At 51.0% G+C, this 23,756-nt stretch overlaps 1 protein-coding gene across 2 annotated transcripts in view; it reads right to left on the reverse strand.

Moving 5' to 3' along the window:
• The window catches only part of ERI3 (ERI1 exoribonuclease family member 3), a 129,642-nt gene that overhangs the window by 36,353 nt on the left and 69,533 nt on the right, over nt 1-23,756 (reverse strand). For both annotated transcript variants that reach the window (XM_051797448.1, XM_051797455.1), the window contains exon 7: nt 712-811. In XM_051797448.1, coding sequence (XP_051653408.1) covers nt 712-811 — 100 coding nt within the window. The remainder of the gene's footprint in view (nt 1-711; nt 812-23,756) is intronic.

Raw genomic sequence — 23,756 nt, forward strand, 5'->3', positions numbered from 1 at the left:
AGCTCTGCATCCCCAGGGCTAAGCAGCAGGCAGATATATGGCCTCAGTGTCCTGGGCGAGGTCTCCCTCATATCAGTTTGATCCCTGGTGCAGAGGAGTTGGGGTATACACAGAACTCTGCCACTGTTCATCTTGAAGCACTGTTTATCAGTTGTTTATCTTGGAGCAGGCTGTGGGACCACGAAACTCATCACACATGTGAGCAAACAGGACGATGATTCAGTTCTCCAGCTGGGACCGCGCATCTTCACTCTGCAGTGTGTTTCCAGCCAGCTCCCAAGGCTGTGCTGCCTGGCAGAGCCTCCTTCCCAAGGACGATCACAGCATCCAGAGCAACTTGAGGGTTGGTCCAACAGGAAGAGCATCCCACCTAGCCTGGGGACCCTTGCCCTGTGCTCCACGCACCTGGTGCTGCCCCACATCCAACCCCAACCCAAGCACTGCTAGAGCAGTCAAGGAGGGAAGCAGCTCCCTAGCCAGAGGGACCTGCAGGTATGTTTGGCACATTGGGATATGCCAGGGACAGGGAGGTCATCTGTGTGCCCATCCTGCCCTGACACATCTGCATCCCTTTTACCAGCTGGAGACCCTGCAGTCCTTTGGCTGGCTCTTAGCACCCCAGACTGGACAAGGTCTTGGAGCTGAGGCACGTTCCGCGCACCCGGACCAGCAGCCGTGGGGATGGGAATGGCACAGGGCAGCAACACTCACCTATCCCGCTGTGAGGCCTCCCTATGTGCTGTAGGTTCAGTCCTTTGTTCATGTCTAAGAGCCCGTTCTTTGGCCAACTCCCCATGGCAAAGCTGTACGCCTGGAAGAGAGAAGCAGAGTGTCAGACAGCACAGCCCATGTGCAGGCACGATTTGTGTTTGCCCAAGTCTGGCTGCTCCCGGGGCTAGCGTAGGTCTGCGTTCACCATGTTCAGTGCAGACCCACACATCACCCTCACAGCAGCTCTCCTGGAGTTGCTCGAACAAAGTCCCCTCACCCTGCCCCGTCCCACGTGGTGCTCCTCAGAGAAGAGGTGTCCAGAACCTCTGGTGCTGTCCTGTACAGCTGACAACCCTCACGAGGGAGGGATTTGCATCACTCAAGGCTACCTTTGCCGTGCTGGGGCAAGCCAGGGGCTGTGAGCTCATCACCCATGTCCCTTGGTTGCTCCAATAAAATCCCCCCATTCCTGCCTTACTAAAGATGGGGTCATCAGCAAGAGTCAGGGGGATTTGGAAAGGGGCACCCATGCCAAGGCTGGCCTGGCTAGCAGTCCCCTTCTCCTCCCTCCAGAAAGCACAGCCCTCCAGGCTCCCTCTCCTTTCCACCCCCAGACCCCAGTTGCTTCAGGGCTCTCCATTACTGGGTGAAATCCCACTGGGAGACAGCACTGCTCACCCCACTGAACAGAGCCTGCAGCCTGGCCAGAGGGAGCCTGCTCCATCCCCACTGCATCCCCTGGTAGGGTTTCCAGCAGGAGCAAGGCAGCTGGGAGCCTGAGCAGCACAAAAACCCACTGGACAATGCAAACATAAAAGCAGCCAGGCCTCTGTGTGACACGCACAGCTGTAATTACAGCCTGACAGCCACATATCTTCTTCATCTTGAGGAATTAAGCTCAGCAACGCATTGTGAGCAGTAAGAAGGGTGCGTGGGCTTAGCGTCGCTTCACGCTGGCACTATCTCTGCTGCCGTGAGGGCCATTGTCCCCAGATGAGATCAGGTCAATCCAGCAGCCCCTATCTCCCTTCTGCAGGGGGGATCATCACTAACTGCAGCCACAGTGTGGCGGGGCATTGCTGACACCCTCCGCAGGCTGCAAATGCCGTGGAGATACTCTGCAGCAGGAAACTGGGCGAGCAGAGCTGAGCAGTGCCCCCCACCAGCCCACCAGCCACCTGCCTGCCACTGGGACCTCCTGCCAGTCCCTCTTCCTTGCTACCTGCTGCTCTGCCCAGCACGGGCAGGTCCAGCCCCTGAACAGCCCCGGCTGCCGGTAGCCCCCCCGAGAGCCACAGGGCTTGGGGGAGTTAATTTATTAGTGGCCCACGTAACCATTCACGCTGCTTTGTTCCTCCTGCCTTAGCAAAACAGAGGGCTCCACAGATAATTAATAGACAGTATTGCTAATCCTGTTGGGAGATGATTAGCAATTAAAACTCCTAATTAAGTCTATGCATAATTCACTGAAATTACACTTTGTGTACACAACGGGGAGGTTTCTTTTGCCTTCGACAAATACACTCTGGCATGTTCACTGCCATGGGCGGGATGCAGGCTGGCCAGCCACAGTGGGGGGGAGCCAGAGGTGCAGGATAGGACCCTGCCACCCATCCACTGGTGACCCTGGATGATGGTGGAAGTGGTTCCACACACGGCTCCCTCTCCTGGGCTCCATCCCACAATGCAAACCCAGGCACAGCACAGGAAGGTTCTCGCGCTCAGCACCAGCATGATGACAGCACTGGGGGCCATCCCTAGGGAAGGAATGTCCCCAGATGGGGAAAGGCTAGGGGTTTCCCTGCACAGGGAGCTACCATACTGCAGGCTGCCTTCCCAGTCCAGACGTATCCCTTGGACCCTGGCCAGGAGCAACTGAGGGAGCACAGCAGGAGGCTGGCAGGATCTCTGGAAAGCCATGGGGACAACTCTGGAAAGCTCCTGGCAGCTGGGTGCTAGTGCCAATCCTGGCCTGCCTCCCCTGGCTCTGCAGCAGTAGCAGCATCAGCAGGGAGCTGGCAGCACGTGCCCCGACCCTCGGATCAGCACTGGGCCCATCTCTGCACAGCGCTCTGCTTTCCTGATCAAGGTCATTCGGAACAGCCACAATACCTGAGCAAACTAGCTAAGCAGCCAGGGTGGAAGTTGGCCTGACCACTGAAGGTCAAGTGTGCACTTATGCATATTCAAAGCTGCCTGCAGGATCGATCGGGTTTTAATTGTTTTTCCTGGGGTTTTGGAAGGAAGTGCCAGGGGCATTGATCAGTCCCAGACAAGGCTGCTCACACTCTGGGGCTGGCAGGGACCGTCACTGCTGCAGGCAGAGGGAAGTGCAGGCAGTGATGATGAAGGGATGAAGGCCAGGCAGGGAAGAGGTCAGCCAGCCAGCATCGGCCGGGAGGAGGAGCCATTGCCAGGCTGCGCTGGAAAATAAAGTTTTTTAATTAAAAGTGGCAATTCCGAGCCGCCTGCCGGCAGCAGCCACACAATCAAGAGCGAGGAGCTTTGCTGTTTAATATTTAAAGACAACGTTTAATCTTTAAACAGGAAAGTTCTTCTTCTGACTGTTAAAGCGAGGCAGAAAACGCCGGTGGGTCCCCGACGCCGGGGTCCCCAGCCCACAGGGGTGGCCATGGCCACGGGCTCACTGCAGCCACCGGGACACCACCACTGCTCCAGCCCCACACAGCTGCTGGCACTGGCACAGACCCCTGTCCCTTCAGCATTTGTCCCTATGGCAAGCTGTGAAAAAGTCTGAGACACCCCTGGTTCGCTCGCAAGCCAAAGGATTTAAAAAAATGCCATGAAACCCTTTCTGAGAGGAAACCGCACTATTTTGCCCCTCCCTCCAGTTCAGTCCTGGTGTTGCAGTGACTGGGTTGCTCCCTTATAGGTCAGATGCTGAAGCAGGGTGAGGACCCTGAGGCTTTTTATTTTTATCTGCATTTTAATTGATAGAAAACGCAGACATCTTTTAAAAAAGCTATTTTTAAAATGTTTTTGGCCAGAATCTGATTTAGAGAGAAACTCAATGCTTCTGATCTCCCAAAAGCCACCCAAACAACGATGGCAGAATAATTTCCAAGCAGCTTGGATACAATTACTTCATTCATACAAGCTCCTAGAAAGGTTTTCCTTTTTCTCTTGATTTTGTTTGTAATTCTATGAAGGCTACATTTACCTCCCTGCCAATGCTGCTCTGAAGTCAGATGATTATTAATTATATTTATTTACTTATACAATCCCATAGGCATACGCAGCAGTTCACAGACAAATACTGCCCTGGGTCCCTGATGGAGGGATCTCGAATCAAAGGTAAGCAGATACTCCTGTGATAAATGTGAGCTAACAGCAGCAGGAGATTAGTAGCATACTGTGTTTCCATGCATAGAGCCAGCACCACAGATAATCCACACCTTGTTAAAAGTGCTGGTATGGGGAGATAGGTCCTTAGGTAACCTGTACCTCACATATCCTGCAGAAAATCCAAAAACCAGAAGTGAGGATAAAACATGGGGTACAGCAGCCTGGGGCATGGAGACGATGTATGTGTAGAATCATAGCATCTGAGGCTGTATTTATAATAGAGCAAAAAAGGGTCTGAGACCATCCTCTCCCCTTGCACCAGGTCACAAACCCTCCTGGTGGCCGTAACGCATCCGCCTCAGTTTGCAAAGGGCCTGAAACAAGAGCTCCATGGGTTATTTCTGGCACCACTGGGGTCCCCTCTGTGCTGGGGCAGGAGTATATGGAGCACATGACTGTGGGGTTAGGCAGTCCCGTGGAGCACAGGATTTGTGCAGTCTGGCACTGAGTTTGGCCTGCCTGCCCTTGCTGCAATCCCAGTGCACCTATCCCCAGGAATGCCGGGGCTGGCGAGGCGGCAGCACCAACACAGTTGGCTCCTGATGTGGTGCTCCCTGGAGTTTGTTTGAGCTGCACACCATGGATTATAAGCAGCAGAGCTGCAGAGAAGATGTTCCAGGGCGTCAGAAAATTCCAGGAACTGGAACTTGTCAAGCTGATGTATTGATCTAAGTGGACTGAATAATGCTCCATCATTTATTTATGGGGAAGTGCCCGGCACACTTCACAAAAACTGGTGTTCAGCAGGCACATTAAGGCAAAATTTAACATCCTACACCATGCAAACAGGTCACCTGTGCAGAGGTCAGGATGCTCACTTACATGAGGAGCCCCACAAATCCTTCTTGCACGCACAGGAAGAGACAGGGCTGGTCCTCGCGGAGCTGCTGGAGCTCTGTCAGGGCAATGTGTCAGTGCTGACAGAGCCAGCCCTGTCCTTTCTGCATGTGTCTGTTGATGCTGTGACCTGCTGGCCAGCCCCTGGGCCCTCTGCCCTCCACTGGAGCTGCAGGCATTGCATGGCCCTGGGTGCTTTAGCTGAAGGGCAGGAGGGAAGCGGGGCTTTGTGCTTTGCAATGGCATGAGCATGTTCACAAACCACGGCAACAAAAACTGCCAGGACCAGCACAGTCTCTCCTCCTACCCTGACCAGCAGGGCAACTCTGTCATTTTATTTTACAGGTCCTACCAAGAGGTTTTATATGTTTCATCTGCTAATTGTAATTTTAATATTAATACAGACACTTTCAGGCAGGGAGAAAATATTTCCTTTGGAAAAAATTCTCCCAGGAGCAAAGGGGCTCAGCAGTTTGAGAAGATGCTAAAGGGTGGGTAGGAAGGAATAAGAGAAGAGGTGTTTTTTGCTCAAAGTTTTCATTCAGAATTTAAAAAAGACACCTGAGAAAAACATGCGTTTAACCAGATAGAAAGTGGCTGCGACATCTCCCAGCTGCCCTTGGCCTGGGCAAGCAGCAGGTGCCAGCTGTGCTCCCCCAGTATCAGGCTGGGCACGCTGCCTGCTGACCAAAGCTGAACCCCCTGACATTTTCACAATGGAGAAAATGTCTTTGGAACAGAAAAAGCATCTTCCTCCTCTTGTCACGTCAACTGCGTGCTGTGTCCGCCCAAAATAAGCATTTGCCTTTAACTCCTCTCATCCTGCTGCTGCCACAATGAGGTGTCAAAGTTTTATATTTCCTCATATGGTGGGAAGAAAAAAAGAGGTCATGGCTATGACTAAGTGAACTTTTAAACACAGCTTGAAATGTTTTTAGTGAACGTAAGGTTTTGGGGCTGGGAGTATCTTGGAGGCCATCCCTGAATAGCACCCAGGGCACTGGAAGCTCCAGGGCATTCCCCTGACATCCCATTTTAATTGCATGCCACTCCAGGGATGGGAAATGGACATTTCTTGTTGGGATTTCTTGCCATGCAAATTTACCAGCAGGACATAAATGTAACAGCACTGAGGGGCTGACCCCACCATGAAGTCATATAGTGGCAAGACTCTTGGACAGGGCTGAATGCAATTAAAGAAGAGGCAGGTAATGAATAAGCAGCTTGCCAAGCCCCAGCTGTCAACAGCAGAGCTCCTCTGTTGCAGGGAAGGCACGGAGGAAAGCTCACCCAGCAGGATGGAGGCATGGAGCCTGGGATGGCTTCGGCAGCGCCGGAGCCTGCTACCCTCTCTGGCTGTCAGGAGGCAGGAGATAAACCCAGGTGTAACGTGTCCCTTTTAAGCAGTTTAGTCAGAAGTGCTGCCACATTCACAGCTTTTCAAGTATTTTTAAATCACTTACAAAAGCAGGATTAAATGATCAGGAATTCCATTTAATAGGACAAATAAAGAAATAACAATCTACTCCATCAGCCCTGTGAAAGGCAGGTTTGATTTAAGAAAAAAATAAATAAAAAATAAGTATAAAAGAGAGAGAGAAAAAAGGAAAGGGAGGTGGAAAAAAAAGGATAATGTGTGTTTACTCAAGCAAAGAAAAAAATATTTAAGTGATGTAGGGGAGAAGATTGCGGTAACTAGTGAAGAATAACATCGTCTGCTTTGCTGTCAAATCACACAAGAATTTCAGTAATAGATTCTCATTCTGACACTCAATTCAATTCGAAGGTGATCCTGCTTTATCCCAACACATCAAATATTAAACACTCGTATTAGCCAGGGTGCTGTCGCCTTTCCCGGCTTAGACGCGGCAGGAAGCTTTTCCCCCTACTTTCTCTCACTCGCTATAATATTCTCAATGTTATCTAAACATGCCTTCATACACTGGGGTTCCTTATCAATCCCATTTGGGGAGGGAGGGGGGGTGTACTTAAAACGGTATTAGTTTGGGGGGCTTTTATTATTATTATTTCCAAAGCTTTTCAATTTTGTGTGGAAAAAGCTTAGAAAAAAAAGGCGGAGGGAGGGGAGGTGGCGAGAGAGGGAGAGGGAGCGCGGGAGCGAGAGAAAGTATAAGAAAGGGAAAAGCAGCCAGCAGCTCTTGTTTGACTGATGCCTTTCAACAAGGGCAGTCTAGCTTGTCAAAGCCCGGGCTTGAGATGAATTGGCATATCTATTCAGCCTGCCTCTGGATGTCATGCAATACAGTTTCATATTCCCAGATAAGGCATGATAAGCAATTGCTGCCCTGACACCAACTCCATCCATCCCTGCCTTTCTGTCCACGCGTATTACAGATCTCTGCTGCACCACTAATAAGAGGTATTTAATTTTTACAAACGTGGCAGCAAGAGGGACCTCCAGAATGACCAGGTACCACATTAACACCACTCAGGTTTAATTAGTTTGTCTCAGTGCACTGAGCTCCCCGAACACTCACGAGTGGTATCGGGTGCACAAAAACAACTTTTGCCCAGCATGGCACCTGCTAAGCCTTGGATTAAACATCTCTGCTTATCATTAATGGGTGGGGGTGATAAGAATGAAGGTCATTTGTCCTCTGCCAAATATATCTGCAGTGCCACTGCAGGAGGTGGTTTGGCTGGGGTTTGGACATGAGAGGACCATGGGGAAGAAGTGTCCAGTGCCCTTTCCCAGAGAACAGTCCCTCTACAGAGCACAAACCCTCTGAGAGCTGCAGGGGCAAAGTGAGCAGCTGACACACTGAACAAGGGGACATCACACATGGCTTTGGCCCCACTTGGGTGGAAGTAGGGAAAAACTGGAAATCCCTGCCACTGGGAGGATGAGATCTGGATAAAATCCTCCCATGTTGCAGAAAAGGTGCTAGGGCCTTGCCTGGTGCTCTGCCCTCTTCAAACAATGGCACTCAAAAGCTTTTCAGAGAACAATGCCACACAGCCAGCTTCTCCCGTGTCCTGGATGAAGGGAGCCTTTGGCAAACCCAGCTGGTGTCCACTTCAGTCCATTTGCAAAGCTGCTTGTTAGAACAGCAACATCTTTATGCCTCACGTTAGGGAGTAAATTAAACAAATAAAAAGATAAATGGTCTATTTCCAGAAAAGTGAGCACTGGGCACACAGGAGCTGCCTGGCTCTGCCCACCTTTGGGAAGTGCTTTACAGAAGTAAGGTGCCCCTAGACGATGGGAGGAGGACAGGTCAAGCTTAAGGGAAGGCATTAAGATGTCAAATAAGATGCAGAGGATGTAGTATAACTGTACATGCTTTCTCCCTATTAAAACAACTAGCCCATGCCATCAGAGCTCCCTTCACCGGACCTCTGCAAAAGGGAAACTGAGGCACACAGTGATCTAATGTCTGGGCCACTCCTACCCAGACACACGTCTGAGCAGCCTTAGTCTGCCCGTGTTTGGCAATATCTCAACACAGCCACAGTTATACAGATTCACTGCCAAAACTCCTCTGAACTTCAGGAGGGAAAGGACAGACCCTGGCAGCCACCAACATCCCCTCTCCAGGGTGCATTTGGATACTGCAGCCTCGTCAGGCAGTGGAGAGGTGGCCCTTCCACTGCATGGGATTAGCATGTGCCCTGGCTTAGGCTGCAAGGGACACATACTGGTGTGCCTGACTCCAGGGTGTCAAAGTGCCAAGCGGTTTAGGCTTCACATTTCCCTGTGTTTGAACAAGAACAGTTTCTGCCTTGCTCCCAGGCTACGGATTATCCTGGATAAAATGTTCTTGACTGCTGTGTGCTCTGCAGCTGGCTACACACTAGGTTAATGCCGTGGAGACCTGAGTCAAAGCCCTGGGTTTGGTCACAAGAGAAACAAAGCTACAGATCTGGGTCCCTGAAGGGCTGGGAAACAGAGATGGACCACGTAAAAGTCAGCGCTGGCCCAGGAGAGGGGACAAGCCATAAACCACCAAGAAAGCAGCTCAAGGATGGGGGTTGCTTGCAGGACCAGGTCTGGGCTTGGGAGCAGAGCAGTGTGGCAGGAACGCAGGGGCTGCTGCAGATACAAGGGTCTGGAGGACACATGCCCAGTGCCTTTCCCAGTCTGGGACAAGTGGGCAGGCTTCCTTCTCATGGTGCCCTGGTATTCCTGGCTGCACTGCAGGGTGACAGACCCCAGCTGGGTTATGCTGATGTATGCAATCAGCTCCCAATGTATCTTGGCTCCCCACGCTAAGATACACAAGCAGCTCCCGATTAGCGCCTGGAAGGCAGAGACACATGACGACATGGCAGACAGCTTCCAGGGACTACCTACACATGGCTGATTTACCCTCTCGGCTCTGGAAGGATGGGCTCACGTTCTGCAGTGCTATCCCCCGACCACCCCAACCAATTCAAGCAGGAAAGCAGTGCTAAGCCTTTCTCCATTACAGCTTTGTGACCATCAGAGCAGGAAGCTGGGTATGATACGAAGGAAAACCCACAAACACACTTCATGGATGATTCATCACAGCCTCTCCATACAGGAACCGGATCAGTACAAGTCTGGCTGCTCTTGGGGAAACTGGGGGTTCAGGGGCAAGGAGAAGATGCCTTCAATAGTTCTGGAAACAGGCAAATGTTGGCACTACTCCGTAATCAAACACACCATCAGCCTCTGTATAATGAGGACAGAAATCAGCATGACAGGGTCCCAGCAGATGTGCCTTGCTGCAGAGCTGAGCTGTCAGGGCAGCAGCAAGGTGGATATGTCTTGCCCTCCTTGGATTTAGCTTCAGATGAACAACCACCAAAGAGAGCTGCAGTTTTGCCATATTACAGGAGGGTGGATAACAGCACCTCTCCACCACCCTCCTCTTTCCAGAGCCACAAATGATGGCTGTGATGCTCAGACACGCGCCACAGTCCCTCAAATACACACCCTTTTACTCTAACCCCAAGCCCTTCCCAAGCAAAGCCAGCACCAGGCTCACTGTCAAAACCATCAAGCCCTTCCAAAGGGGGTATTTCCCCCCCCCCCCCCAATTTCTATCTTTACACACACACGCGCTTGCCTCTCCCTCGCTCGCTGTTTAATTTCCGTGTGAGAGGGAAGCAGGTGCCCGTGCTCCCGTGAGCTCTCCCTTCTCTAGGTTTTTTTTCCCTTCTTGGATCCTGCCCCATTAGTTTAGTGCCCAGCCATCTGCGACGTCTCCTGTAATGCTGTCCCCCTTGTGTACCAGGGAGCTTTTCCATTAGCGCCTTTAATATTCTGACACCTTAGCACAGGCTGCTATTACATTCAAACACTGATCGCCCTGTGAAATTACATCGCAGGGCTTGCTAAAATGGAATTGTGTATAATCAGGCTCCTCCATGCACTGTCAGTCCCATCACAAATACAACGTAAAGCAGGCTTATGGATGGGCTTAGCAGCTGCTACAAGTGTATTTTTTTTTAATAGATGAAGTATCCCTTATTTAAAGCATTTCCTTAAGAAAAAAAAAACAACAAACCAACAGTGAAAGACAAATCAACAGCTGCTGCATTATGTTAACCATACCACCGGTCTCTTAAAACATGTTATTTAATAAGGTAGCTATCTGTTTATCTATAACTATATCAAACAGAGAAGGAGGGTGAGATAAAGATAGTTAAACAGACAGCCAAGGAGATATCTGCCACTGGGAAATAATAGCTAAATAAAAAGTACCATTATTTACTCCAGAGAGGGGAGGAGGGAGAGTCAGCAATTTCCTCCCAGTGTTGCACAGCCTCTGGTTTGTAAGGGGAGCCTGTGCCAGCCTGCAAATGCCCCAGCTCACCTGGCTCCAGCCTGCTCATCTCCCCATGACCGTTGCAGATAAATGCGGGGGAAAAAATGCAACATATGAGGGCTGCAATGCAGGGAAAGGCGAGAGAGGGCAGGGAGCTGTTCTGCTGCCGGGAGCAGGCTTGGTGGGGCAGCCTCCCACCTCCACATAGGCTGAGAGTGGCTCAAATTAAGGCAAAAGTGCTCAAGGCAGAGGGTCTGGGTGCATTCCTGAAGCGGAGACTGGTTTTTGTGTGGCCAGCATGCAAGCGACCAACTCCCCAGCTTTTTTTTTTTTTAAATTCCAGCTAAGGAAGTGATGGATTAGGACAAAGGTATTTCAGGGGGATGCAGGAACTGGCAGGGACACAGATGATGTGTCAGAGAAATGAGCTCCCGAGCTCCCCAGCTCAGAGTTCAAAACGCTGCCTCTTACCATGCCCTAAAGGTTATTCTGTCTGTCTGCTGTGAAATGCGACGGCACATCACCTGAAGGGAGATTTCCAGAGGCGCTGTGACCCTTCTGCTATCTCCTCTGAGAAGCCTCCGCAGGAATGATGAGATTGTAGCTCATTTCCACACACCTTGAAAGAGCCGGGCTGGATCAAACGTGCTGAAAGCAGAAGCAGCACATCCCTGGGACTCATCCTTGCCTCCTGGCAGGGAGCGTGCTCTTGCTGTAATGGGCTGGGAAACGGCATCCACCCCACTGAAAGACCAGTGCTCTGGCACTGCCTTTCATCCTAAACCAGGATGGAAAAGCCAAAATATTGTCTTGTTTCACTGTGCGGGAACAGTTCTGCTTCGGAACCACAAAGTAAAACCCAGTGACAGAACTGTTGCCCTTTGGAAAGGAACAATCTATTCCTGTGCAAAACACTGCTGTGACATTTTGACTCCAGTTTCTCCAGTGCAAAACAAAGCCATTTGTCCAGAGCAGACACACTGCTCCTTTGCACCACGCACAGCACGTTTCAGCATATGGTGCTCTGGACACTTTTGGCAGGGACACCTCTGGCGATGGGTTCAGCTGCTGTGCACAAACATGCCAGACGGGGAGGATGGGACCACGGAGGGTAGAGACCCACGGACAGGTTATCAAGAGAAAAGCACAGGGAAGGTGATGTACAACTGCACATCCATTCATGCTGCAGGTGCCATACAAGGCAATTCAACCTTCTGGTTTTCACTACCTATCATTGCCAAGGTTGCTTGCAGGGTGGCAGCAAGGGAGGGGTGCTGGATGACCAGCAGGTTCACATCTCAGTTTCATAATCTGTTCCTAAAACCCAGGCCATGGGGAGTGGGAAAGAAATCAGAGAGTGATCCTGCAGGACCTTCTTACCACTTCTGTGCACCTGTCTGCATGTCTTATCACATGTCTCCCTCAGTTCACATACTACAACCCCTTCCATTCTCATGTTCACTAGGCCTTCTCGGGACAGATACATGACCTTCTCTAAAACTCACCTCTGGCACACTGCAGAGAAACTGGCCCATATACAACAGACCAGAGGGGCAAGGAGATACAGGCTCTGCTTCTTCTTACCTCCTTCTCCTCCTCTCAGACATCAGACTCTCAGGAGCAAAGCCCAACCTTTTGTATTTGGCACAGCATCAATCTAACAGAGCTGTCGGGGCCTCTGAGTGCTACTGCAAGAATCGAATAAAACAGAGTTTCTCTGCACTCCCACAAGATGCAAAGCCACTCAGAGGAGAGGCAGCTGGAAGAGCAGTAAAAAAGAAAGAGAATACAATGCACAAGGCATCAGGGAAAAGATCAATAAAGATTATGAGGGCAGCAGCCACGTCCCCTGCCCGTGTTGGAGGCTCTCATGGCTGCACTGAGGGAACACCAAGGAAAGCTAACAAGGTGCTGCTGCGCCAGTGCCTAGGGATGATACCTGTCTAATCAAAGGTAGAGTTTACACTGGATCATCTAAGCAGCAGCTCTTCCCCATGATTGTTGACTCAGGTCAGGGTTAAGACTAAGGAGGTTAAAGCGGAGGCGCCTCTAAGAGCTGTGATGGATGCAAACACCAGGCAAGCAGGCAATGCATGCAGCCCAGAGAGGAGAGACTGTCGGGGCAGCAGCAGCAAAATTGAGGCTCCCCAATTTCAGTGGAAGAACAAACCGAAGGAGATGGTTTGAGGGGTTGGACAGCACACCATGAGAGAATCAATTTGGAGAGGGGTCAGGAAAGCAGAGAATAAAGGGACCTGAGAGAAGGATGTGTCAAGGTCCTGAGGAGAGGTTATTAAAGGAGGTACTGGGGGGATGAACCACAGCAGCTACGGCCAGGCAGGAGTTAGGGGCAGGACTGACTACCTAGCCTGGAAAGGGGGCACCAGCACTGTGTTACAGCACTGAGAATGTGACAGAGGAGATCATGACACAGTTGACAGAAATGGGCCCCCAAGGCCTCAACTCACATCTCCCAAGGCACCTCCAAGGCTCTTTAGTGCTGCCAGGCTCACCAACCACCAGCCAGGCTGGGTTCCTGCAAGGACACAGTGAGTGACCACCCTTTCTTGCAGCCAGCCAAGTAGGGTCTCCTTACCAGACAAGCTGGGACACTCTGCTTATGGCTTTTAACCATGTCTACAATTCTGCCTGTAGTAAGGCACTGGGGAGGGCTGTGACACCCAGATACATGGATGCTCCTGGACCCTGCTCCCTGTGGAAAGAGCCATCATTGCTTGTCACTGCTGAGGCCCAGATTCTGTGGCTTGGCTGGCTTTTCCCTGCCAGTGCACCTGGGAAATACTATTAGGATTTGTCTAGTTGCTGCCTGCTGATGGTACGTGACCAAAGGGACAGGTCAGGAGTGTATGCCCAAAAGAGTAATTACCGAGCCTGGGTAGCAGCAGGATGGTTCCCATGCAGCCACAGCACAAGGACAGAGCTGTGGGGTCATGGAACACTCACGGCACCCCCTCAGCATCCTTCAGCTGCCCTGTGAACCCAGCCTTAACCTATGTGTGCTGTCTTGGCTCTGCCTGCGGCTGGTGGAAACAAAAAGAGAAAGTGAGAACAAATGCCCTCAGAGAAGAGCCGGTCTGCAGCTGAGGGCTGGAGGGCTGAGATGTGATGAGGAAGTCCATGGGCTGTCCAGAAAGTACTTGGCTGTGGATCACCTGGCTTTCCCAGATGTGGAGCCGTGCCAGGCAGTCTGCCCACTGCTTCCTGCCAGTGTGCCAGCAAAGAGTGAGCTGCTGGTATGGAACAAAGTGTCCCAATTAGCTCTTCACTAATCTAATTAGATCTCCATGGGGACAACCTGAGCTGGAGAAATGACATAGCTGCCTCCTTGACCAGACACTCAAACTTTTCCGCCTGCAGCATTTTATTTTTCAGATTTTTAACTTGCAGCATCTTTTTTTTGTCTGGCTCAGCAGAACCTGCCCTGCCTTGGGTCCTGTCGCTCCTCACCAGAAAAGTGCAATTACGTGTGTACACAAACAGGCATTCAGTGATCACGCACAGCATCCAAGCTCTCTGCTCCTGTGTCAGGGAACAGCTGCCAGGGTTGCAAATCAGAGGCGTAAGGAGAGAGACAAGGGGCACCAGAAGGCAGAGCTGATCAGGAGGACATGGCAGAGCACGCCAAGTCCCTCTTACTCCCTCCCTGAGCGACAGCAAGCCATGCAAGCATGCCTGCCCTCCCCGCTGCTGCCCCGCACCACCCCAGAGAGCTGGCAAACAAGCTTCAAACCAGCCCGCTCCTTGTAATCGGAGTCAGTCAGTGTGTGTGTTACGCTTGAGTTGATGGCTGGTGTTAAATTCAATGCCTTGAGTATTGATTTCCTTGCACATCCCGGACTTTGTTAAAGGGTTAGCCGTGAACTGAGATCAAAGGGAGGTTAACTCGTTTCTCATAAGTGGTAAAGCAGACCTCCAGCAGAACCGGGCGCTGGGCCTCCTCCGCAGAGGATGCTCCGTGCATGTTGTTAGCTACCCGCTCGCCTCGAAAGCCAGATAAAGCCACAAGGCCGCCTCAGAGCGGGCAGAAAAAATGAACTCAGCAAATCCCCACGGACCCCCAAGCTATCAGGACTGTGCACTGGGAATGGGCAGTGTGGGGCAGCGTGCTTCTTCTTCATGACCTGTCCCCCACCACAGGGAGCTGCTCCGCTGGCTTGGCCACAGGAAAAAGGGGGGAAGCAAGCCTTTGATAGCTGCACCCCAAAGAGGCTGCCCCTGAGGGGCTCAAGAGATGGGGAGAGCCCTCCTCGCGATGACTGGGGTGTCCTAGAGCTATGGGTGGTAGAAGGGGAAGGCACAGGGCTGCTCCCCAAAGGGCCACCTGGCACCCTCCCTGCCATGGCCAGATGGAGAGGACAACTTGAGCCAACACTGCCATCAACACCACCTCAACCTGTGCTGCACATGCCTGCTCCATTTTACTTTACTCTCTTCTTGGTTTTCCCTGTCCCACATGAAGTACTTTTGGCACTGATAGCATCAAAATCAGCAGGTTTTACTGAGGCAGCAAGAGTTAAGTGCACAAATAACATGACACTAACAAGCATTACCTTTGTAATTTTTAAGGGATGGAGGCAGGGAAAGAGGTGTAGGAGACAATCTGAAATTGTTATCACTAGTATTAATGAATGCCCAGAGGCACTGAGCAAGAAGCATCCATTTCAGATGAACATCTGTCAACAGTAAGTGGTAAAATTTCAAAAGCTAAGGTACTTCAGAGCCTGGATTGCACCAGGAGGCTTAAGCACCCAAATAATTTCTAACAGCAGGACCCTTGGCCCCTAAGTCATCTGGGCACCAATGCTATTTCTCAACTCCTTTCCTCTGCTCTTAGAACTACTTGCAGCACAGTACATCTTTACAGCAGCCATGTTTTTCTCCAATCAGAATATGCCAAGTTGGAAGAGACCCACAAGGATCATCGAGTCCAACTCCTGGCCCTGCACAGATTCACTGGGTTTCACTGGAACTGTATCTTCCACTCCAGACTGGCACCATGCCCAGTCCCCACCTCTCTCAGGAGCCAGGCAGCTTCAGCTGCAGAAATTACAGTACATTCTGCCACTACACCACAACTCAAAGCAACCCAGAAATGCTGGGGGTGTAGTTCCCCAGGTCCTGCAGCACTGGTAGGGAAGAGGGATCCATTCAGCCCATCTTGGGGGTGAAATCCTCCATGGGAGCTTTATTCCTTAGCACCTATAGTCACACTTAACTATGAGGTCCTCCTTATGGTGCTAAACAAGTACTCCCTCGTCCCTTCTCCCCTCTCCCAAACTCTTGCCACCCGGCACTGCCCCAGCAGCCAATTTGTTTTTAAGTGAAAGGTTTATACCAAAGTGCTTACAGAATATCTGCTCAGTGCCCAGCATACCAAGTGCTGAAGATTTAACCTAAACTCCCAGCATCTGTGTATCTCAACTAAATTAAGCTATTTGCTATAAAAGAGCACAATGACAGTAATGGAATAATAACAGCATTAATAAAACACAACAATCCTTGAATGAGCAGTGGACGCATCAGCTAGCTTCAACCAAGAGAAGAAGACTATTTTAAAATCACACACAAAAACCATCTGGGGGTGGAAAAACACAACAAAAGCTCTGAAACTCAGAGGTCAGACTGAAATTACGTTTTTAACCTCAAAAGAAAGATGCTTGCCAGAGCCTTCCCAGTCAGAGAGCTCCCACACCGGTTGGAAAATAATTTCCACAGCTCCCAGCAAAACAAGGGCTTATAATGGGCATGCTGGCTCCACAAAAGAGGAGTGGGAGCACTCTTTGGGGGGAGAACATAGAATTGAAAGCCCAACGTAGAAATGATCCCTCAAGCATCGGCAAGGTTTGTTTTTGGGGACAGACGCGTTGGAGGGGGGGTGATGCTGAGCTGAACGTGTGAGTGCCGAGCTAGCGACACAGGGCCAGATGCTGGTGCATCATTATGCAAACATCCAGATGTCTCAAGCTCACTGCACTGCCAGTCTCCACTTGGTTGGAAAAGTCGCCTTCTCCCCATTCACAAATTCTTCCCCCTTCCTTTGTTTTGGATGAGGATGAGATTAAACACAGCACCTTCATTTTCAAAGTCACCTACACGCTGTCTCACAAAGATAAAATAACCCTGAGACCCGCAGCAGGGTTGGGGACAGGTGTACCTGAGTCATAATCACAGCTCTCTGATAAGGCCACATTCCCTTGCTGGTCCCCTTTACGGGAGGAGACTTAGCATATGGTGATGATCAGAGTAATTAATGTGCATTAAGATGTCGTGCTGTATCTCTGAGGTCTCACCACAGCCCCATCCTGTCCAGGGCAACTCCCCCAGCTATTGTTTGCCTTGTCTGGGATTAGGAGGGTGGATGACAGTTGTTTCCCGGGAAGGGGAGGAGATGGAGGAAAAGGAGACCACCAAATTCATATCCCACACCATGCTGAGAAGGACCAGTAACAGGTTTGTGCCACCAGCACGTGGGGACTTTGTGTTTCTCTTGCAGGTACATTTCTCTAGCCCAGGACTTGCCAGAGCCCAGTGGGCAGTGAGAGCTGAGTCCCTTCCCTGCCCAGGCTCCAGTTTAGCTGTCTGCCTCTGCAAAGGGTACATAACTGCTCCTCTCCTCACCCCAGCTGCCCAAAGCCCCTGTGCAGATCTTCCCAAGGATAATGTGGCAGAGACAGATGTCACCTCTTCTCACTGACATGGAAGGAAACACAACCCAGGTTACAGTTCTGCAGGTGAGCTCAGCACTGCCTACCTTTCCTCTGTGGCACAGCCCAAGCCACACACAGGCAACTGAGCAATCCCTGACTTCAAAAAATGCAGCATTAGGCAGAAGGTGGGGAGCAGCTGGCTGACTTTCCCACAGCACAGTGGATACCATCTTTGGGTCGACTTGCCTTTTAAAAAGGAGCCAAGAGGGAGCAGCAGGTCCATGGTATAGTGTCCACAGCACCAGGACCATGTGCTGCAAGATGGCTGGAAGCTTTCTGGGTACAGGTCCATAACACAGGTCCTCCTGCTCATCTCCTAAGTAAACAGGTTCAACTCAACTGACCTATCTCCTCCAGGCAATCCACAAGACAGCACTCCAAACTTCAACCTTTCTAAATTCCTATGGAGAAAATGCCAAAGCAGCAGCTGCCCTAGACTTAAACAGGCTGCAAGTTTCTTTGTTTTCATTACAAATTCCAATCCTGATGCCTTTTTATTTTTTTTTCCAGCCATTTCTGCTCTGCCCCCCGGAGGTGCTGCTGTGATTGAATGAAACACGACCCCAGGCTCCAATAAGTGTATTTCAATTACATCTGTCACCATGTAACAATGTAATGATATATCATGTGATATTAAATCCATGGTAATCATATCAGCGATTTTTTTAATAGTGCACTAATCACATTATTACATCTCAATAATTAACAACAGAAGGCCTAAAAATCCTGGATACAAAGCAGAAAGCTCAGAGGGTCCCCAGATCATGCCTGGGAGAGGCCCAGTGGAGAGCAGGATGGCAAGGTACTGCCAGGTGGGCATGGCATGACAAGGAGCAAGGGCACAGGAGTTTGGCACCGGCATCATCATGCAGAGCAGCCTGGCAAGACCAGATTCTCTCCTAGTCCCAGACTAAAGGAGAAGCGAGTATTTTGGAGATGGGAAGAGACACTTGTACATCCCGTCTTGCCCAGCACTGTTCCCTTCTCTTCTGCTGCTCCTGCGCTGCCACTCTTCCTCCAGCAAACTAGCTCCTCTGCTCTGGTAAGTGCCTTATGAAGGTGTTGTCCTGAGCAGACAAGCACTGCTGGTGCCCCACTGCAGAGGGAAGGATGGTGTCTTGAAAAGGAAGGACGATCCTACCAACACATCCTTACTGGGCTGCTGGAAGAACGACATCATTTCCCTTATCCCCTTGCACCAGCTTGCAACGTGCTTTAGAGCATCTCACCTTCACAGAGCCACTGCAAGGCTTGAAGTCACTCTGATTCTTGGAGCAAAACAAATCTGTCAGCTTAAAACTGAAAAGTGGTCAGAGTCCTTTGGAGGGACAGTAAGTCCTCTGGCTCACCACCTCCACCCAAGCTCTCACCCGCATGCCTGGAGCAAACTGAGGCTGGTCTCCAAAGCACTGACTGACACACATCCCCTTGTGTGGCAGGGAGTCACCCAGTTTTGTGCAAGCAGGCTGCTCCCCCCAGCTCCAGGCTGTATTTTACTCCCTGCAGGATGAGGGTGAAGCTGGCTGCAGGCAGCAGGGAGCTGTGGTGGCAGCAGGCTGGCACAGAGTGCGCGGCCTGGGGAGTCCTGTGCTGTGCTGTCCCCAGCTGTGACAGAGCTTTCTTCCAGTTGCAGCCTGGTCAATGTAGCAGTTTCCACATCACAAGCTGATCTGAAGAGAGCCTCATTAACTGCCTTAAAGTTCCAGCCAAGCACTTAGCTCTTAAAGACAGGATTTAAGAAATATTTGACTGATCATTTTTCTCCTCATTTAGTTTGGCTGCTCTGAACCAATTCAACCTGTGAAGTTGAAATAGTGAGAGCAGGAGGAAAAGTATGTGCAGCAGTCACACCACACATGACGTCCCAGCTCCCCTGCCAGCTGTTCCCAAAGGGTCACATCCTGTCTCAGCCTGATCCTCGCAGCCTCTCCTGTGCCAAGAGTGGCAATGGGGCACTTCCCAACACCAAAGGGGAGACATCTCTTCCTCCCCACCCCCAGTGGGACAGGCATTTGGGGGACAGTTAATTCCCTGGCATCCAGACAGTACCTTTATGTATGCTTGGAAATGCCAAACACATCATCCTGGACCTGGCAGAAAAGGATGGAGAGAGGGAGGAGCCAGCCAGGATTGACAGCACCACCACTCCCACGTCTCCAGCTGACCCAAGACAGGACATTCCTGTGTCCTTCATCCCCTTGTTTGTCTCCCTCCTATTCCACTTTCCAGCACTGCTGTCCCCACAGCCGTGCCACACAGCAGCTGGGCTGCCTGTCCTCCTGCTGCCTGCCCCGACAAGGTGTCACACACCCAGCAACGCCCTGCTCCCTCTCCCTGGGGACCAGAGCCTGTGGAGGGGTGGGGGGAGGTCACAGGGAGGCGAAGGGGCTCCCAGGGCCAAATGGGAGTTGTAGCAGCAAGCAAAGAGGCCCTGCTAGTCATTTAGGGGTGATCCTGCCAAGGGCAGGCAGGACAGATGGACGGATGCCTTGCTGGCCAAGGCACTGCAGTTAGACTTTCTCTCCTTCACCTATCTCTTTTCTTTTTTTTTTCTTCCTTTTAATTTTGTCTTGGAAGCCACAATCCTTTAAAGATGTGCACGTCTCATTAGCTCTACCTTGACAATCATTACTGTTCCTGCCAAGGCAGGAGCAGAGCTCAGCCCAAGCGCGGGGGAGTCCATTACCTTGTAGTTAAAGGGACATTGACAGCGCTGGGCTGCCCCGTGGTCTGACTCCCCCTTCGAAGCAGAGTCCCTCCCACACACCACTGTTCCCCCTCCTCTACTGAGCAACAATCCCCCACTTAACCCAGGCAAGATGCAAACCTTGCAGTGGTGGGTGGTCCTGCACCCACCAGCAGGCACTTGCTGCTCCCCTGGATGGGCTGTAGGGCCAAGTCCATGCTCACGGCCTCTAGGGCGAGGGGCATTGAAGCACCCAAACCTTTCCAACACACGGCACATTGGCCTTCACACAACCACCTCTCACTTCAGCAGATGCATGCTCTCTGGCTGGACCACAAGACCCAAATCAGCCATAACCAAGCAACGAACACAAAATGTCCACAGCAGAGGCCATAGCACAGGCTGAGATAAGGACTCCCACAAAGGACCCTGGGACAAGGGCACAGTCTCCATGTATGAATGCCTGGTGGCATAACTTCAGGGCAGTGAGCTCTGTCCTTGCTTGAAAGTGCAATGTAATGTACACCTATGAGTCTGTCCCTAGCTTTTCTGGCTCTGCAGGGTGCAACATGGGGCACCACACACCCAAGGGTGGGGATGAGGAAGGGTTCAAGCGTGTGAGTGTGCAGTGGGGTGATGCCAGGACAGAAACCAGGACAGAGCCCTACTCACTAAAGATGCTGGTCCAGAGAGTCCTGTTTTGCCCCATAGCTGGGGGCAATTACTCTGCCTGGCTGGTCCCGAGCTTGCTTTGCCCCACCCCAAGGTTGATAACAGGGGACCTGACTCATGTTATGCAAGGGCAGGATTCCTCATTTAGGACATTCACAGCAAAGACACCAAAGCAACTTCTGACGAATACCCCATGCCACACAGGGCTTTGAAGCCTGGTGCAATCCTCAGGAGGCAAACACAGCAGGGTGCAGCCCTAAGGAGATGATCCTGGTTCTTTGTGCCTTGCAGGATGGGAGCTCTGCTGCAGCCACGCTAACTCCTCACTGCTCTCCGCAAAGCCACGGCAGGAGACAATAAAGCACGGCCGCAGCCACACTCCAAGGAAGGATCCTACCTCCACACAAGGCTGTCCAAGAACTTGACAGGACTCCGTTTGAAAAAGATGTTGAAAGAAATGATCTCTTTAAGTGCAATGGGAGATATTTGTCTCTGATTTACCCTTGGCTTTTTGCTCTGGTTCAGGTAGGAGCGGTGTGGGATGGCTGGCAGATCTGAGAGCATGGCACGCCCCAGCGGGCAAAGCGAGCAGTGCGGAGGAAGGCGCGAGTCAGTTTGGAGTGCTCCCCATTTATCAAACTCACGCAGCCCGCCAGCAGAGCGAGTCTTTCCATCATTACAGCTCTCAAAATCCGATTCATACCACTAATCCTGCCTTCATTCTCCCAGATTAATAACATCTCTTTCAACCTTCACAGTGTGATAAATAGACAAAGAGAGAACAAAAGGAGAAACAGAAGTGAGAGAAAGAGCCAGAGCAACTCCACATAATAAAGAGAACCAAGAAAGGGGAAATGAAAAAAAGGGAAAAGAAAAGGGAAAGAAAGGAGCCGGTACACTTGACTCTGCCATTTACTTTAGCAGATTCTCCCCAAGAGCTCCCTACGATCCTTAAAGAATGTAAAACATTGCTCAAAGGAAAGGCTCGTTAGCAACCCTGACCAGCCCAGGTTTGCTGGAAATCTTTTCTCTTCCAGCCTCCGCTCAGGTCAGCACTGAAAATGAGTTTGTTGGTTTCTCGTCCTGCTCCTCCCCAGACTCCCACAGAGGCAAAGCCTCCAGCACATACTTGCTCTCTCCTTTACTTAAGGCACCAGCTTCTCGGAGGGGAACAGGATGTCTCAGCTGGTGTCTGCTCCAGGGGTGTCCCAGCAGCTCAGCAAGCCCAAGACAGGCTGGCAGAGCAGTAGCAGAGGAAAGGGAAGCCTATATGGACACAGCAGAACTGCAATAGGGGTGTCACAAGCCCCAGCTCCCCAGGTTGCGCCTCTCTGTTCCCTGCCTAGGGGAGTAGGGAGCTCCTATCCCTGCCCTTGTTGTACAACCCAAACCCACATTTGGGCCATCAGAGTCCCGCTGATGATTGTGGAGCTGCAGCCCCCCTGTACGCTCATAGAGCTACACATGCCTGCTCCAAGCAAGGGGGTGGCACTCACAGTCACCCCCTCCCCAGCACTCCTTTGCTCTGGTTTGTTCAGAAATAACTGAGCCCCAGGAAAAGCTGATCCTACAGCCCAGGACCCCAGAAAGAGAATCCCACTGGCTCCAAGGTGCATGGATAGAGACATTTGGCCATTTCCCATCCACAGCCCTCACCAGAGCTGTGCTGTTGGGCTTCTTCACTCTGCCACACCATATTGAACACTCTGTGCACTCTCTTAAGTTATCCTAATAATTAAATGTTTATTGGCACATTTTTCCCATACTGCTTCCAGACTTGCCTGATTTTCTTTCCAGTGAGCGACTTCCCGTGGCTCACTCCTTCCACAGGATGCACACCTGCAAAACGTTTCCTCTGCTCCCCCCACATGGAGCATCCAGCCCCCTTGCAGCCCATCCCCATGGACTCCTGGCAGGTGCTGTGCACACCAAACACCACCATGCCAAGCCCAGATGAACAGGTTGGGAAGAGCGCTGGATTTCTGGCCGGGATGGTGCTCTATTATGGCACTCTCAGCCCCTGTGCAGAGGCTGGGCTAGGTTGGGTTTTTTATTCTCTCTTCTTTTACACTGTTCCATATTACCCCAGGCTTTGAAGTACAGAGAAAAGCAACACTCAATGTGACTTTTTTTTTTTCCTCCTTAAAGCTACCTTTATCATAGCAAATCTTTTCCTTCTCCGCTGTGTCGTTGGAGATAGATATCAAGCAAAAAGAAAGTCTCCCCTTCTAACAATGGATTTCCCTTCCCTTCTGAACTTCAAATAGAAAACTCTTATCTACAGCCACAGTTGACCAGAAGAAGAAAAGAAATGAAAACAGACATATGAACTGAATCCAGGCTCTCTTTCTATTCACTCAGAAAGGCTGTGCTGGGTTCTTCACACGGAGATGCTCTGAACATGTTTATAGCACCTATTTACTTCACTAGCTATCTGCCCACTATGGAAACCCACCCTTCCTCTAGAACAACACTCTGCAATCTTTTCTTTGCCTAGCAAGCTCCACGCACCTGGGCCAAGCAGCACAACACCACCTGCACCTAAAGCTGGGGACAACAAGAGCTCTTCAAACTCAGCTAAGAGTAACTGCAGCAATGTCCCTGGCACACAGAAAGCATCACTTCCATACAGTGCAAGTTCTTTAAATGACAGGATGGATTACAGGTCAGACCTTGCTGGCTGTACTTGCACAAGATACCTTGCACTGGCTGAGACCAGGCTGCTTCAGCCACCTATCACCTACTCACCAAGGAGAAATACAGAATCATGAAACTTCTTTTTCTTCCCTTCTTCGGATTCTGGCTGCAGACCTCTCCTGTCCTGGCTTTCCTCCCCTCCAGCTGCTTGATCTCTGGAGAGGCACTGCCAGGTCCCAAGCTGGGTTGAACACCCACATACTGGGGTCCAGCTGTTGTCAAACCACCCTTGCTCTCTGCCCAGCCAACAAAAGTTAAAATGTGAGCACTGTGGTTGACAGGTAGCATTTCTCTCAGAGTGCC

Source organism: Manacus candei, unplaced genomic scaffold, assembly GCF_025592945.1.
Source record: "Manacus candei isolate 608988 ecotype Guabito, Panama unplaced genomic scaffold, ASM2559294v1 h1tg000005l, whole genome shotgun sequence".
Taxonomy (NCBI): Eukaryota; Metazoa; Chordata; class Aves; order Passeriformes; family Pipridae; genus Manacus; species Manacus candei.